This window comes from Sus scrofa, chromosome 15 (genome assembly GCF_000003025.6).
Source record: "Sus scrofa isolate TJ Tabasco breed Duroc chromosome 15, Sscrofa11.1, whole genome shotgun sequence".
Classification (NCBI taxonomy): Eukaryota; Metazoa; Chordata; class Mammalia; order Artiodactyla; family Suidae; genus Sus; species Sus scrofa.
The window spans coordinates 100,105,495-100,123,058 of NC_010457.5; the positions used below are offsets into that span (position 1 = coordinate 100,105,495).

General features: G+C 39.9%; 1 protein-coding gene and 1 long non-coding RNA gene across 8 annotated transcripts in view; one reads left to right on the top strand and one right to left on the bottom strand.

Annotated features, from left to right (window-relative positions):
- Window positions 1-17,564, bottom strand: part of HECW2 (HECT, C2 and WW domain containing E3 ubiquitin protein ligase 2) — a 412,843-nt gene that overhangs the window by 18,771 nt on the left and 376,508 nt on the right. For all 7 annotated transcript variants that reach the window (XM_021074544.1, XM_021074543.1, XM_021074542.1 and 4 more), the window contains 7 exons: window positions 16,996-17,148; window positions 14,854-14,952; window positions 10,750-10,879; window positions 9,369-9,515; window positions 8,584-8,698; window positions 5,490-5,575; window positions 4,328-4,440 (listed from right to left, as the gene is read on the bottom strand). In XM_021074544.1, the coding sequence (XP_020930203.1) occupies window positions 4,328-4,440; window positions 5,490-5,575; window positions 8,584-8,698; window positions 9,369-9,515; window positions 10,750-10,879; window positions 14,854-14,952; window positions 16,996-17,148 (843 nt within the window). The remainder of the gene's footprint in view (window positions 1-4,327; window positions 4,441-5,489; window positions 5,576-8,583; window positions 8,699-9,368; window positions 9,516-10,749; window positions 10,880-14,853; window positions 14,953-16,995; window positions 17,149-17,564) is intronic.
- LOC110256941 lies at window positions 1,862-8,593 on the top strand. Its single transcript, XR_002339023.1, has 2 exons — window positions 1,862-2,163; window positions 4,367-8,593. It is a non-coding gene; the product is annotated as an uncharacterized LOC110256941 (long non-coding RNA).

The following is a 17,564-nucleotide window of genomic DNA, read 5'->3' on the forward strand; positions in this document are numbered from 1 at the left end:
AAAATAAATGACAGGGATATACTGTACAATATGGGAAATATAGCCAATATTTTATAATGATTATAAATGGAGCATAACCTTTAAAAATTGTGAATCACTACACTGTAACTCATAGTACTGGATATTAGCTATACTTCAATATAAAAAATTTTAGTGAAAGTCTCATCTTTAAAAAATTATTTTATCTTCTTAAGTTCTATTCCACTGGAAAAGCTGTCTCTCTGAGACACTCATTTCATAATTAACTCTGCTTAATTTTTTAATGTGGGTCAGCATTTCATTTATAATAATCTGCAGACACAGTCATTTTCAAAAATGAATGTTCCCCCCTTTGGTAAAACCTACATTCCCCCATCATGACTGTAGCTTCCCTAAGTCCTCTGTTTCATCACCCTACTTGGCAAGAACCCCTGAGATGAACACAAAAGTCCATACCACCCTGGGAGAGAGGATTTGACTTGCTTTTCTCTGCTGGCATGTTAGTAGCCTGTTTTTTTTGGACAAGAGCAATCGCTGTAAAGTGAATTTACTGTCTTATAAGCTCATCAGAGCACAGGAGACAGGAAATCTCCTACAGAAATGCAAAATGCAGAGCTAACTACCAACCGTGAAGCAGAGGAAGTGCAATAATGTATTCAGGCTATAAGCCTCCGCAGAGACACCCGTCTGCCTCCATCATTATTTATCATCTGGCCTATAGCTACTTTATTACCACAAGATAGAAAAAAAGAGCCATGGATTCAACTTGTACTGGCTTCAGAGACAACCTGATGTACTTTAATACATGTTTTGGCCCACACTGTGAGTAGTGCTATTCACTGCTACTGCAGTGTGGGACTAGGCAATCTAAGAAAAGAATGAGACTCACATTTGCTTGCTTAAAAGGTTGAAAGGCCCTCAATCATCCAAGTCTAGAAAGACTAAGATGCCCTCCCTTCCACGGGGACTGCCTGCCCTCATCTTTTACAGCCACTTCCACATCTCCAGGGTGCAGCCTCCCATGCCTGACAGGAGATGATACCAGACTTCTTACAGAATACATTTTTTAAGTAAGAAGAAGATCCATCCATTTGGTTTCCAGTGTGTACAATGTCACATTTTAACTGTTAAACATCCTCTCCTAATAAGACAAAGAACTATATTGGGGTTGACCAGCCTGAGACAGACTACTTCTTTAGTTCTGCCATTAAACTTAGCAGGAAATCACGGGAAAAATGGCTTCAGTGTAATCTGTTCCAATGGTAGGGAAAAATGGACTCAGTCATATAAAACTGTCTCTTTAGACCAGAGCCAATCTTAAAGATCTTTTTCACACTGTGTAACACCCTACATTTCCTAAAGGGTGATGGCAGTGTAATCAGTGAAGAAATCACTTCTGATAAAACTATATAGTCATGCATTAAATTTCTCCTATTTTCTTCTAAATGTACTTTTTTGGTGGAGCACATTTTAATAGTTTCAGCAGTGTGGTGGCTTAGAGAAGATTCATGACAAAAAGTTTAAAAAACAAAGAACACCTACTATTCCCAAGGACTTTCATACACATTCTCTCACTCCCTTGTCACAAATACTCTTCAAGCATGGCACTGGTATTCCTACACTTGAGGGATGGATCTAGGCTCTTAGGATCACATGCTAGTGAATCATAGGGCTTAGAGCGGTACTCAGCCTCCTAACAAGGTAATAGAAGTTGACAAACTGTGAAGTCGAATAGCCAAGTAGCACTTTCTTCCAACTAGACCTAAAAAGTTAGAGCCTGTTACAGACAAGGTATGAAAATAGCCTGCGTGCCTGATGTACCTCATATCATCTTTATTTATTACCATTTTAGAGTATGGGTAGAACTCAGACTCTAGAATTTAGAGCCTTGGGTCATAATGAAGGAAGGAAGAAACAACAGCAGCTGTTGCCCAACTGTCAGTATGCAACAATATGAAGAATACCACCATTTATAATGAGTCAGCACATGAACTTCCTGGAGCTGCAGGGGGAAGTAGACAAGTGAATCTTGCCTGACCTCCAAGATTCTTCAGCAACCTATTGGTGTTACTTACTGCTCAACCAGACCTATGATACCATCCTTCCCTGGCGTCTTAAAGGTGGAGAAATGGAGGCCCAGAGATCAAGTGATTTTCCAAGCCCCAGAGTCAGCTGGCAGCAAAGGTGGGCAAGAGCTCATGTCTTCTAATTCCCAACCCTGCGCTCTTTCCAACACGCTACAGCCTGAATATATTACAGATGATAGTGACAGCAATTATAATGGCAGCCAGGGTCAGTAGCAAATGTTTATATGAATGATTTCATTTAATCTTCAGAATTACTAGCGTACAAGGTAGATGTAGAAACAGAGTCTCAGAAAGATTAAGCAACTTCTCTAAGTCTCCACTGCAAGCAAGTAACAGAACGGGGATATAGCCCGGTCTCTCTGAAGCTGAAGTTTCATGTTTATACCAAATTGCCTTTCTCTGCTCACCAGGTTTAGGGAAAATTACAGTGATTAAACAGTTGCTATATCTGCCTATCGTTACAGTTTATTCCAACTACTTTACAAAAGTAAATCTTTGCAAAAACAGATTTCAAGAAAAAGAATACAATTCATCTGTCCTTTCTTGCCTCCTTACTGCTAATCCTTGTGTTTCTTAGAAGGGTGAAAGGCTCCTCTCAGAGTAAATCTGCTTTTGAGATACAGATGTGATTTAAGAGGGAAAAAAGCATGATTCAGACATAAATAAAATACTTCTTTAAATAATGCAAATTAAACTCTCTCACATTTGGAATGCCAGGTATGCCAGGTAATACTTAAGTGTTTGGATGTACTGCCTTTGTTTGCCAATTGAGATGCACCCCAGGTGACTGGGAGGCTCGGGCCAGCCCTGAGTTTGCTCTGACCCATATCTGTATTTTTAGTATTGCTTTCCCTCCCCCCCATATTTTGATGCTTAGAACATAATTCTTAAGAACCAGTATCTTGCAATTGCTAAGAAGACAGTCTTGTTAACAGGTTTCTCAAAGTTGCTTGTACAGTCATTGCTTGGTGAACCCAGGAGACTGGTTCCAGGAACCCCTCAGGGAGACTGAAATCTGTGGATGCTCAAGTCCTTTATATAAAATAGTATATTATTTGCATATAACCTATCACGTCCTCCTTTATCCCTTAAATCATCTCTAGACCTCTTGAAATATCTAGACTGTGGGTTTAGGATGGAAATATTCTAAAATTGGGTTGTGGTGATGGTTGTACAACTATAAATACAATAAAATTCAAAAAATAAATATTTAATGTAAGGTAAATGCTATATAGAAAGTTGTTGGCATGCAGCAAATTCAAGTTTTGCTTTTTGGAACTTTCTGGAAATTTTTTTAAAGATATTTTTGACTTGCTGTTGACTGAATCTGCTATTGGTTGAGTCCAGTGCTTGGTTGAATCCATGGATGCAGAACCTATGCATGTGGAGGGCCAACTGTATGTAACGAAACTCATTGTGACATCTTGGGGTGGCTACTATCACTTGGGAAGATTTAATCTCCCCAGATTGCAGTTTCATTAGTAGCAAAATGAGAGGCAATCTGAAGTCCTTTTCACCTCAAAATTTCTCCATTTCATTGCTGACTGGATAAAGGAGTCCTAAGACCAACTCTTCTCCATTCCTCTTTTGTTCATTGGCTCCTTTTCTTTTGCTTCAGCTCCAGTTAGTTCCATTCACTTCAAACACTCTTTTTTTTAACTCACGAATACTGCCTCTTACGTTTATTAGTAGCAGCAGTAAAACGATATTTTCCACTCCAAGGAAACATATCATCTTACTACAAATGAGAGCACAATGCAGAGAGCATTTGCATGGAAATAAGCCATGTATTCGATGGACTAAAGAGAAGAGATACAGAGCATATTCGTATGATTTAATATTTCCTAGAAACCACAATGGTCATTTTTACCAAAGGGATTCTAAATAGTTATCAATGTAAACTTAAAACTAGAGCTTCTGAAAACACAAATTAAAAAACACATTGTAAAAGCCACAAGTATGATGACCAATGTTGCTTTCCTATTGCTAACAAATTCTTTGCTTCTGTTTCATTTGCAGTTTAAGATATACATATATATATCTTATATATATGTGTGTGTGTATATATATGTATTTTAAGTATGACCAGGAAGATCTTTTCTTCCTTCATTTAGAAAGGTCACCCAAGAGAAATTCATTCTAAAAGCTTTTCCCATGCTCTCCAACTTTCAATATAAAATGGTAATAAGTCAGTATATATATAAGTTGAAGGCCTCCCCTAGAACACTGTAGTGACAGTAAAGAAATGTTTTCTACTTTACCTGGGAAGAGCGGTGATTTTCCCCCATTTCTCCACGCAGAATCTTCTTGGGCCATTACTCCCTCGGAGAGAAGCAAATCCTTCATAGGGAATGCTGGATGTGCCTGTGACAAACTATCAACCCAAGAAAGAAGAAGAGAAGGTGAAACCAAGAGACCAGCCTCTAGGAAAGACTGGCATCATTCCTGTGCAGAGGTCCTGGGGAAGTTTAGCATGCTGCTCGCAGGTAGAAAAGCTCAGAAAACAAAATTTTATAGGCAGGGAATAACTGCAACAAGGGAATTCTGACAAAGGTCTGGAGAATACCAAGCAAGGACAGCTTATTATAAAGGGAAAGGGGATGTAGAGAGTTTGTAGAAGATACAGCCTTCAATACAGCTGACCAGCTTAGAAGCTTAAACCAGGTATACTCCTCATTCGAGATGAATAAAGTGGATGTTATCAGTTAACCTAAGTCTACGGAGCACCAACCCCTCATCAACTTGAAGTGAATGTAAAAAAAAAAAAGAATTTCTAGGCCTGCAAATTTGGGACCCAGATATGTGATCCAAAGGAGCTAAGACCCAGTCTACTTGTAAGGCTCTGCCTGAGCAACCAAAAGACTTCCTTTCTCATGTCAGATATTTCTTGAGTTGCAACCAACTAGCAATTTCACTGTATAAGTATAAACACCACAAGAAAATAATGAGTTCGTTTTCCCAGTGTTCTTAAACTGCACTGTTATCTCAAATTTGTGGAAAGTTAGATGGAAGAAAAGAAAGGACTCTTTATCAAGGAACTGGGTCACTTCTTAAGGGACCGAAGATTATCTCTTTCAATTGCCAGGGATGTTGGCCTCCAGAGTAGCCAGGGACCTCTTGATGAAGGGATCAAACTGCCACGAAGGCAGATGTTGTTCCCGGGATTCTTGGACCGGAGTTCATCCTTCCTCACAACTAATGACATGCTTTTATGTGGCTGGGGATGTTCAGCATAGTGATGGAGCCACAGAACCACACAATCAGAAGAGTCTGAAAACAGCGCATCCCAAATATGTAGATCAACATGGGATGTATTTTATTGAGTATACTTAGCAGCTATTAAAAACATGCATTTTTAACAATAGTATTAATATTTATGGTAGGTCTCTTATACATTAAAATGATTAACTAATGGCATCTTACCTGTAACAACCTTAATCGTTGTTCATTGTTGAATCTCTCCACTGCAGCCCAGAACCACCGAATTACAATATGATTGTCATGATAACCTATCAAACCAATCACGAAAGCCCATATTACTTTGAGTTTTCTATCTTAAGTCACTATGACACTGACCCGTCAACAAAAGACCCCCAGACATACATCATCATCTTAGATTAAAGGTTATTTACAATTTAAGACCAAGGAATAACACCGTAAATATGATTGCATGAGTGTCAAAAGTCAAACAAAACACTAAATGAAACCAAGAAATCTCTGTTTCCATTTAGTGGTCACTAAATGAAACTAGTGGAGAGAAGAACAACAAATGAGTTATTTTAACCGTATCATTTCTGAAAAATATAAATGTGTTACTGAAAATGCTTAACCCTTTGGATCATTCATTGAAGAAATAATTTTCCAATGCTACTATGCCAATCACTGTGCTAAGTTCGGGGGTACAATAGCAAAGAAAACAGATTTTCACAGAAACAAATAATTATACAAAAAAATATGTAACTACTAACTATTTTAAAGCTACATGTAATGTTCACATTTTGAAATCAAATTACTTTTTTGCTAATAAAATGGGAAAATAATTTTATTACTTTAATTTTTTCAACTAAGTCCCAAATAATCATCAACCTAAACATTACTCTTTTTTTTTTTTTTTTTTTGCTTTTTTAGGGCTGCACCCGAGGCATATGAAAGTTCCCAGGCGAGGGGTTGAATCAGAGCTGTAGGTGCCGGCCACAGCCACAGCCACACGGGATCTGAGCCGTGTCTGTGACCTACACCACAGCTCACGGCAACACCGGATCCTTAACCCACTGAGCAAGGCCCGGGATTGAACCCGAATCCTTGTGGATACTAGTTGGATTTGTTTCAGCTGCGCCACAACGGGAACTCCTTAAACATTACTTTATCCTATACTTAATAGAGTTTAATAAAATGTCAGAAGTATCATCCCACACAGGTGGATTACGGCAGTAGCTGTGGTTCCAAAACCCTCAATGGAGAAAAGTTCAGAGAAAAGGCTGACAAAGTCTAAGGTGCAACTAGTGATTTAAACCAATTAACAGACATAGTCAATGTGCATAAAGTTACTCTGAGTCAGCAGCACTGAGTCCAAAACAGAAGGTGGATAGAGACCATTTTAATTTGAATTTTTCCTCACTCGTTTTGATGGTTGCAGGGTTTGTGGGGAGTCTTGCCTTACTGTTTACCATTTGATCAGTGATACCCCTTGGAGGAGAAAGGGATCCAAGTGAAGGGTAAATACAACTAGACTGGACATGGAAGTGCATAGGTTCCTTATCCTGCCTCTGGCAAAGACTAGCTATTTGGTGCTGAGCAAATAGGTTTCTCGTCTATAAAATAAGTGCATAGGCTCTGTATAGCTTTAAAGCTTTCTGACCCTTTGAATAGGCCCTTTTATGCCTCTCCTTACTGTTTGTGCCAAACCATTTGGAGAAGGAAAAGCAGTGAAAGTACCTCATCATGCTCTCTACAAACAGCTGCCTTGTGAACATATGGCAAATGGCAGCAAAGCTGCCCCTTCATCCAGTGCCAACTAGTGGGTTAGCAAGCACGGCAGCTGGGCATCTTGCCTTTCCTGCCCCTTCCCCCAGCTCCTCCCAAGGATTTCATTTGATAAGATAAATGATAACCATAGCAAGAGGTACCTGATTAGTCATATACAGTGAACAAAAGTGTATACTCTGTAAATACAAAAATGCCTTATTTCATTAATGACATAGCTATTAGAATCTCCTGAGAAGGAAGAAAATGACTTAATAATATTTATGGTAAGATATAAGTTATGTAGCATGTTGGAGAAGTTGTGTTCTAGTTAATGAAAACATTATAAGTTATAAGATCCAAGGTCATATGTGGATTATACATGGGGCCAACCGGAAAAGACTTATTACAGTAAATGGACTTCAGCATTTGAAATGGAAATAGCAGCAATGGAAACTGCAATTTAATATCGCCTTCCAGAGAAAATGGGCATGCAAGGCCAGTCCAGTATCAGTGATGGGGTGGAAAAGCCAGGCACAGACCAAAAGAAAAGCAATTAAGCCAATGTCAAGGTATTTTTTTACTCCAAACTAATTTTTTTTTAAACCCCAGTTTCAATTTACAGATAACTGCTCAGCTCTCATTTTATCCTGCTAAGCAATTAATTCAGTGACTTAAAGTTTGTGTTCTTCATTCTCCAAGTTCAAAACCACCGCTAACCTCTTACATTCTGAGTTAAACAAAAACAAAATTGCCGTTTGTCATGACTTTCTGAAGACTCTATAACATTACAATAAATTTCAGAAAACGTATTCTTTGCTTAAGATTAATGGATAAAATGAGAACTCTGGGTTAACATCAGGTCCCTTTCAAAGTGCATTGATTCAGCAATCAAATTTCAGCGGCTTTGATGCCAAATACTACTCAAAAATCTGTACTGATCTACAGAAATGCCAGTTCTAAAGCTTCCCATTTGGGGATGAGTTGGATGGTGCAGTTAGTTTTTAGCTAATGTTATAGCAGTTTCCCTTTCAGCTGAACTAAGCGCTTGAATTTTAGAAGGGCTTATCCAATAAACTTGAAATTTGAGAACCATATATTACCCATTCAGGTGTTTCAACTGTGAATTACAACTAGCAAGTAGTTTAAGTGAAATGCAGAAAAACTGCGTTTGCTCATTAAGAAGCTCAGAGGGTGTGTCCTTCCAGCTTTAGAATGAAGGTGGAATTTGACCAGCTGGATATGAGCTCCCTGGCGCTTCGCTAATAACACCATAAAGCAATTAATTAGTGTTCCTATGGTCACATTTCTTCACCAACAATTAAGACTTATGACATCCTGAGATGATGTGTAAACAGCCCTCCTTCCACTTGACAGATGCAGTACCTAGGGAAAGAAGGGAATGTGTCTTGCCCAAGGTCTCAAAGGAGACCGCCTCAAACCTATGATTAGAGTTCAAGTGCCTTTGCCTGTCTTGGATCCAGACCCACCTGCTGAACTATTTGCCTCCCTTTAACCTGAAACTTAAAATCCAGCTGAATAAATGAAATTTCACCTCCTCTGTATTCTGTGTTGTTTCTCCAATCACTTAGGTCTATTTCAGCTGTGCCTGCGATGACCAGTTCCAGTTCTCTTGCATCAAAAACAGATACTAGCCTGGCATCCACCACCTGTGGGAAAAAAAAAAAAAAAAAAGAATATAGGACATGGCTTAAGGACCTGGAGAAGCCTCAGCGACAATTAAGCCTCATCAGAAAAGGAGGGCACAGGGAGGGTTGGGAATACTATGGACGTATTCTGTGTAGGCACTTTAAAAACTATGAAGCTCTCTACAAAATATATTTTTAGTACAAGGTTGATGAATTTTCCCCAACAGAATTTTTGTTTTATAATTGGCCACTGATTAATCCAGGTTTTTTTTTTTCCCTCTCCTCTCTTGGAGAAGATCTAGTGCTCTTACAGAAGAAATCACAATGGTTAGTGGTAACAACTCATCCTGACCCTCAGGTATGATGGGATCACATGTCAGGCATGAGATCTGATTACCTGTACCTAAGCATGACTAAGATGTGTGATTTAAATGTTATTAGCAGTCATTAAATCACCAAATGCTATTTGAATTGAGGTCATTCTATTTCAGTGATCTCTTGGCACAGGGCAATAAGCTTTTTCGTGTTCTTGAAACAGGTAGGAAAAAATACTGCAGTGTTTAAATCAACAGCGCAACATAAATCCAGCAAAAGAGAAATGGGCATACTGCACACATGTGAAGTACAGGGCGATGGCCCAAGACGTCACTGACGTCAGACTGAGAACCCCACTCCTGCTGCTCGTCCTCACCTCGTAGAAGCCACGCACTAAGCTCTCCGTTTGCTGCACAACACCCCGCTCAATCCTCCATTTCACCATCCTCTCGATGTACTCCTTCTTGTTCTTCTCTGTGACTGGGATGTTGGCACCCCCTGGTTTTAATTCTCGTTCAGTTATCTGAGATTGGGAAACAAAAAGATGGCAGGGGTCTCTGTGGAGGGAGGGATTTGATCCCTGGCCTGGCGCAAGGGGTTAAAGCATCTGGTACTGCCACAGATGCACTGTAGGTCACAGCTGCAGCTCAGATTCAATGCTGGCCTGGGAATTTCCATATGCTGAGTTGTTTGTTTTTTGGGAGGTTTTTTTTTTTGTGCAGCCAAAAAAAAAAAAAAAAAAAAAGGACTGACCATAAGCTATATTCTCAATGTTATAAGATCACTGCTACCAGTGAGCTGGAATCATTGGCTACCTGTCCCTGCCCTGGCCCAGGCACACCCCACGAGGAGGGGTGTGGCACCAGCACAGAGCCACACACACACGGATGCTCAAGGAAAAATAAGCCACAAGCTGATGTCTGAGAGCCTCAGTGGTTGAAAACATGTGTGTTGCAAACTCTGAAGGTTAAGTTTTAAATCCTGTTTAAACATATAAGTCTTTTAAATGAAAACAAATTGGCTTCAGATTCTGCCCCACTGCTCTTTGAATGTTTGACAAAAAGACATTTTCGCAAATCCCTTTAGGGTTCAGAATCAACTACACAGAGAAAGTCAATATTTAAGTAAAGACTGACTTTAAGGAAGCAGAATTACATTCAAATGAATGTTAAATTGAGAACTTCTTTCCCAAAACATGAAATTCAGGAAACCAGCCAGGAATTAATGTCTAACTAAGACTATTACTTATGAACTAGTTATACAATTTCCAAAAGAAATTTTTTAACCAACTCTTCTATCAATTTAAAAAAGTATTCAAACCTTTACCAGAATGTTGTTTATTAATTTCCTTCAGCTTTAGAACCATCCATTTCAGTTCTTAAATATGAACGAGAGTTCAATACAAGCGCCAATCAAATAATTTAATATTCAACTCTGGCATAGCATGAATTTTTTAAAAAAATTATTCTATACAAGGCACATTCTAATATCTTTTTGAGGATTTTTTTTAATGGGAAATAAATTGCTTACAACACAAAAACAGTTATCACAATCTAAAATCTGGAACATCTTAATCTGAAGTTGGTTCTGGAATAACCTTTGTAATCGAGATTGTGGTAACTGCACATAATCCTGGGTTTAAACTGCCTGACAGGCACAGATAAATAAGCATCTGACCTTAGCCACTGAATTAATTCTTCACCAACCAACAGCGTTCAATCACCATACTTAGTCACTAGTCATGGACATAGACAGACCTGCCCGAAAACTTCTTCGTTCACTGTGAACGTGAGGTCCAGAATGTCATGGATATCATTGTCTTTCATCCACTGCAGGCTCTGGTGGAACTCCTCATCAAGGTATTCTAGATCACTCAGGTCACACAGACTAAGATGACAAACAGAAACAGGTACGTAGGCATGGCTATTCGCAAAAACTCAGAGGAAAGGAAAGGAAAGGAAAGAAACCAAGATTAATGACCAGAACATGATCAACTAAATAAGCAGTGATTTCTGGAATATTCTTAGTCGAAGTCGGTCACTAAACCAGTGACATAATTCAGAAATTGGGTATAAAATTTAAAAATCCTCACACAGGAAATGCCTTAGGAATCTCTCCATTTGTTCGTTCTTTTACAAACACAGAACTGCAAGTACAGGGTGACTGTCATGTGCATAGTCACCCACAATTAATTTCAGAGCCAGAACCGGAACTCAGGTGGACAACTTGGGTTCAGTATCCTTTGGCTATATTTTGCTACCTGAAAATATCATTCTTCTCATTAGGAATTCTTTGTATATTTCTATACTGTGCCTTAACTTAGTTTTTTTTTTTTTTTTTTTCCCCAAACCTAGATTCTATCATCCACATGCACGTACATCCTTTTTTTCCCCATGGTTCTTACTCTTTCTGTGATTCTGAAAACTGAAAGCCACAGAATCACTCTACAATTATAATGGTTTTCTCTATTTCTCTCTTTTTTCCCTCTCGAGAGAACTGTACGAGGTGGAGTTACTATTATATAGCCCTGCTATAAGGTAGTAGCAATTGATTTGCTATTGTTGCTTTGAAATTTCCTCGATCAGCTCAATTTCAAAGATCATTTTGTTCAGTTCAGTCTAAACATTTGCTAGGCACTAGTATGTGCCAACATCTTAATAGCTACTTGATAAATAGTTACTGCCCTCAAGAGCTAATGGTAGACCTGAATCACAACAGGTAAGTTAATATAAGGTGGAAAGTGATAGCTTAGGGTGGGTAACATTATTTGTGTACTTTATATGGATGTTACATTTCAATTTAAAAAAGAGATAAGTAGATACAGCACCCCACCCCCACCCCCCGCAAACATGTGGGCCATTTACTTTGACCTGGAGGTTTAGGGAAAGCTTTTTGGAGTAGACAATGTCTACAACAAAGTTAGTAGGACGTTTAAAAGCTAGAGAGGTAAAGCAGAATGGATGAAAAGAAGGAGAAAGGGGAAAAGAAAGCGGAGAGCAGAAGAGGACGATCTGAGCAAAGCATTAAGGGATGGAGTGTACAGATATTTCCAAGCATATCGGCAGCACCAGATGGTTAATCACAGGATAGAACGTCCAGAGAATGAGGCTGGAAAGGTAGCTGGAAGCAGGTCTTGAAAGTCATTCTAAGGAGCTTGGTGATTGAGAACTACCAAAAGGTTTTTAAGATGGGGAGTGACATGATCAGACATGAGGCGTGACTTTAAACTGCTTTTCTGGAAGTGGCAGTGCAGAGGACTCCTTAAAATGGGGTGGTGTGTGTGGTGTGTGTGTGGTGTGTGTGTGTGTTATCATTAGACGGTAGAAACCAATGAATAGATCACGATGGTAATCTGGCTGAAATAAGAATTTTAATTAGGGCATAGCTATTAGGGTGGAGAGGAGAGGATGAATTTAAGAATTATTTAGGAGGCAAATGTGGAAATCAGTACATGGTGTTATTGGGTGGTCTAAAGAGGGATATCTGAAATAAGATGGCAAATGAACTCATGTTGCAAGACAACTCTGATTAATTGCAGCCTTGAGGGCCATAAATTGAGAAAATGCTTGAGGCCACACAAGTACAGCAGGAAAAAGTACCATAAATAATTTGTGCCTATACCATGGGAATGGGGTGGGAGGTGGGGAGAGCAGAACTTGCATTGTGTTTAAGGGTAACTCCCAATTTCTGACCAGAGTGACTTGAGAGTGTTGGCATCATGAATTCTGTCCCAGCACAGGGTGAAGGTGCATTTTTAGGTCAGGTGAAATTGATGAGTTTAGTTTTAACCATGTTGATTTTGAGGCACCTGTGAGACCGACAAGAGGAGATACTCGGAATAGTGACCACTTGAGCCTATGACTCAAGGACATCAAGTCTGAGGGTGTAGATTGGAGAGTCAGTAGATGAGACAGATGAAGAGATGTCTCATCACAGCACATAGAGAAAGAAAAGCAGGAAACAGAATGGAAACTTCAGGAACACTGAGGCTGAAGGGCAAGTCAGAGGAGATGCATAAAAGGAAAGGAGAACCAGGAAATCCTAGTGTCATGGATGCCAGTGAAGGAAGGACTCAAGAGAAATGGGTGGGGGTGGGAGGTGGACAGAATCTAGAGCAGCAGAATGACCATCAAGATAAAGACTAAAAAACATTCTTTAGGATTCCCGTCGTGGTGCAGCGGTTAACGAATCCGACTAGGAACCATGAGGTTGCGGGTTTGATCCCTGTCCTTGCTCAGTGGGTTAAGGATCTGGCGTTGCTGTGAGCTGTGGTGTAGGTTGCAGACGCGGCTCGGATCCCAAGTTGCTGTGGCTCTGGTGTAGGCCGGTGGCTACAGCTCCGATTGGACCCCTAGCCTGGGAACCTCCATATGCCGCAGGAGCGGCCTAAGAAATGGCAAAAAGACAAAAAAAAAAAAAAAAAAAAAAAAAACAAAAAAACAAAAAACAAAAAAAAAAAAACCAAAAAAACATTCTTTAAAGCTTCCATAGGTTACTGGTAGGGAAAAGGCCAGGCTAAAGTGTGTTGAGGGTGTGCCAATAGTCACTTATAGACTACTCTTTCAGGAAGCTTAGAGGGGAAGATGATTGATAAGGCAATGAAAAGGAAGATGCAAAAATGGGCCAGGGAGAACCAGAGAGGCGGAAGGCCAATCCCCAGTTACCCAGGGCTTCATCGACCCAGATACCAAAAGGGAACATGATGAAAAGTCTTCCTACTGACTCTTTGAAGAGCCCATTAGAACTACTTTGCTTTGGGAGTTCCCGTTGTGGCTCAGCAGTAACGAACCCAACTAGTAACCAAGGGGACTCAACTTCAACCCCTGGCCTCACTCAGTGGGTTAAGGATCCGGCGTTGCTGTAAGCTGTAGTGTAGGTTGCAGATGCGGCTTGGATCTGGTGTTGCTGGGGGCTGTGGCATAGGCCAGCAGCTGCAGTTCTGATTCACCCCCTAGCCGGGGAACTTCTATAAACCACGAGTGTGGCCCAAAAAAGACAAAAAAAAAAAAAAAAAAAAAAAAAAAGAACCACTTTGTTTTCATTTGAAGTCTAGGCTTCCATTTTACAGATGGCAGATATATGGCTCTGGTTAGGGAATGAGCTGGTCAGAAGCATGCAATCATTCTGTGTTTTCTCATTGCATGTTTGAGCTACAACCCTAACAGACAGTTGGCTTCTCCTGTTCATCCTTGCAAATGACTACTGATTATAGGATAGAAACTGTTTGCTCTACATTTTACAATAATTGCAATCTTTCATTGTGATAACAATGAAGAAAAAGTTCTGTGGAATGCTAAATTTTTCATCTGCCATCATAAATTACTGTCTTGCATATAAAGGAGTCTCAAGAAAAATATAGGACTCTTAACAATATGGCTCACCTCTCACAAACAAACAAAACACAACAAAGGAGAATGAGAATTTGAACCAAGAGTAAGCAGTTGAAAGTTTGCATAAAGCAAAATACAAAATGCATCTCATGAAAGATGGGGGGCTGTGAGTCATCAAGACTAACCCACAACTATTCTATTAATACTTGGCATTAATACCACAGGAATTCCAGTACTGTATGTGAAGTGCAATTGTTTTGAAGAAACATGCGTTATAACAAATGAGAATAAATGATCCGGAGTAGAGCAAAACTAAGACTTTGGGAGCAAGATAGGAATAAAGGATCAGAAACCCCCCAAATCCAGTAAACCCTATTTGAATCTGTGTGACTCTCAGAAATCTAGGCTATTATTTAGTAATAACAGATTTGAGTTGGTGAGCAGATAAATGACATTAACCAAGACCCTTTTTGATAAGGGAAATATTAAATTTTTACATGCTCATTACACAGGCAATAAAAATACTCTTACATTCTGAGAAGAGCCTTATAGAAGGGCCGCGTGAAGAAGGCATCCAACAAATACTGGTGAATCAGCGCAAGACCAAGGATCCTACCACTGAACCGGAACCTGCGAAGGAAAAGCAGGAGACAGCTTACACATCACAGGGTAGTTTCTACATGGTTCTATTTCCTCTCAAGAATGCCTTCCAGGAGTTCCCGTTTTTGGCTCAACCGGTTAAGAACCCGACATAGTGTCTGTGAGGATTCGGGTTTGATCCCTGGCCTCGCTCAGTTGGGTTAAGAATCCGGTGTTGCCACAAGCTGTGGCATAGGTTGCAGATGAGGCTTGGATCTGGTGTTGCTGAGGCTGTGGTGTAGACTGGCAACTTTGATTCAGTCCCTAGCCTGGGAACTTCCATATGCCACAGGTTTGGCCCCTTAAAAAAAAAAACAAAAAATAAAAAACAAAAAACAAAACGGTGCCTTCCAGATCTAAGAATCTAAGTTTGTCCAAGATGAATTGCCTATGAGGTCCATGTGTGTGTGCACTTTGGGCTGTGTCTTCGTGAAGTCAATATTCACACCTATTTGTGGAAGAAATGTTTCACTCTAATGCTCCCCCTTCACCCCCGCCCCAGTAATGAATTCCCTGTCAGCAGGATAGTGAAATTTCCCCAAACCACTTCTAAGAAATGTTGACAGAATGAGACCAGTGGTGGTGAGAAGGATGCTGTCCCCTGGTTCTTTGCTTGCATGAATATTAGCAGGATTTCTCTAAAGCAAACCCAGGAGTAATTCCCTTTTGAGGAAAGGCCCCATCTCAGAGTGAGAAAGTTCCTATCTCCATTCTCTCGCATACCCACTCCTGATAATAATTGTCACCATCCAAGAATTATGCATGTGTACATTTGAGGGAGTTTCCTCATGGGACATTCTGTTCTCTAAAATTTCAGGGCTTAATTCTATTTTGAATCACTGTGGAAACTTTCTTAAATGGTCGTCATGACTAGATTTGCTAACTGAGATGGACACGTATTTTCTTTTTCAAAAGCATTCAAGTTTCTGGCTTCTTGAAAGTTTGATGTCTTCTAAAAGTGCAAATCCACCCTGAGGTTCATACTGTCCATTTGTAGTGTTAGCGTCAGGCAACCATTTTCAGGCTAATGTCTAGCTGCTTTGGTTTTCTTTATTTCCACTTGCGTTGGCATAACTGCAATAGCTACCCCTAGGAGGACTCCGAATCGTAGTTAAACGGAAGTAAATTTGAAGACTAAGTCCTAAAACTTAATGCCCTCCACCCACCAATATTAACCTCATGACTCAAGAAAGTTTTTCCATGAGTCCTATTCATGTTATTTTTTTTTCTTTGTTACTATAGTGAAAATGAACATGAATAAGCAAACAAAGGTTATAAAGATACTTCCAAGTCCATAAATTCAGGAATGTAAAAAAAAAAAAAAAATGTCATGGAAAGAATGCAATTGGGGATTTTCAGAATAAAGAATCCCCCAATGGGAATCCTACACTAGTTTCCCTTGATTTTGAGTGAGAAATTAGGAAAAGGGCAAGCCCTGGCTCCAAACTTCAAATGGTTGGTAGGGTAAGTGGTCGCTGCTGTGGTTCTGCACTCCTGCCCGGCCCGCCTGCCAGGGTTCCCTTCCACCATAAGGTCCTCCGGTCACCCCTCCCTTCCTTCCTCTAGAGTACAACAACGGTCCAGCCGCTCTGCCCCTCCCCCAGTGTTAGCCACTTCCCCAAGGGCTGCTCTAGAAGCTATCTGACCTTGTCTCTGGGTCAAGACCTTCTCCTACTTACCCTTGAGTCCCTGCCAGAGCTCAGAGTTGCCCAAAGCTGCAGAGAGGAACGTAGGGTCTCACCAGGAGGCTAACGATCATCTGCAGTTCTCAATGGGAGCAACTATTTGAATTCCTCCCAAGTCACTTAAAATTAGTCTTCTGGAAATAATCTATTCCTAGCTTGGAGACTGTCTGTATATCAGATTTGATAGCACAAACAAGAGTCAAATGAGATATTTAACTGCAAATATGATTTTCTCCAAGGGGGAAAAACGCTTTTTTAAAAAAAGCATTTTTTTCTACGGATTTCTATAAAAAGTAGTATCACAGAGAAAAATCAGCTGAAGAAAAGTGTTGAGGAAAAGAATACTTACCATTCATGGTGATTGTCTACAAAAGCAGACATGGGACTTATTTGTACTGTGTATGTGTCATTGGCTGAATATTCAAATAAGCCGTAATATGGGTTAAAGAGCTCTCTGGATACCAGGAAGAAAAACTCTCTGGAAGGTCCACTGTAATCCAGCCTTTAAAAAAAAATCCACACACACAAAAAAAGCAGTTATAATTTTTTTCCTACTTATTAGGCACATTTTCTGCAGAGCTCAACTTTCTATAGTGTACTCATTACAAGTCTAATTATCTACATAATAGGATTGTCCAAACCAAACTGAAGGATCATGATTCCTGATCTTGTCCACGTTGTGACTCAGATGGCATAATGAATATTTATATGCAGCATATCCAAAACTGAAGCTATACATCAGATAACAGATGAAATAGGCGATATGCTAAAAATTTGATTGTATAAATAGCATAAAAAAGTAAATAATGTAAATGCTCGGGGCCAGGTTGTGGAGAAAGAGAGTACAGTGGGCATGCTTTATTTCAGCAGGGTAAAACAGGCAGGCGTCAGCTTCACATACAGTCACTGGGACATGGA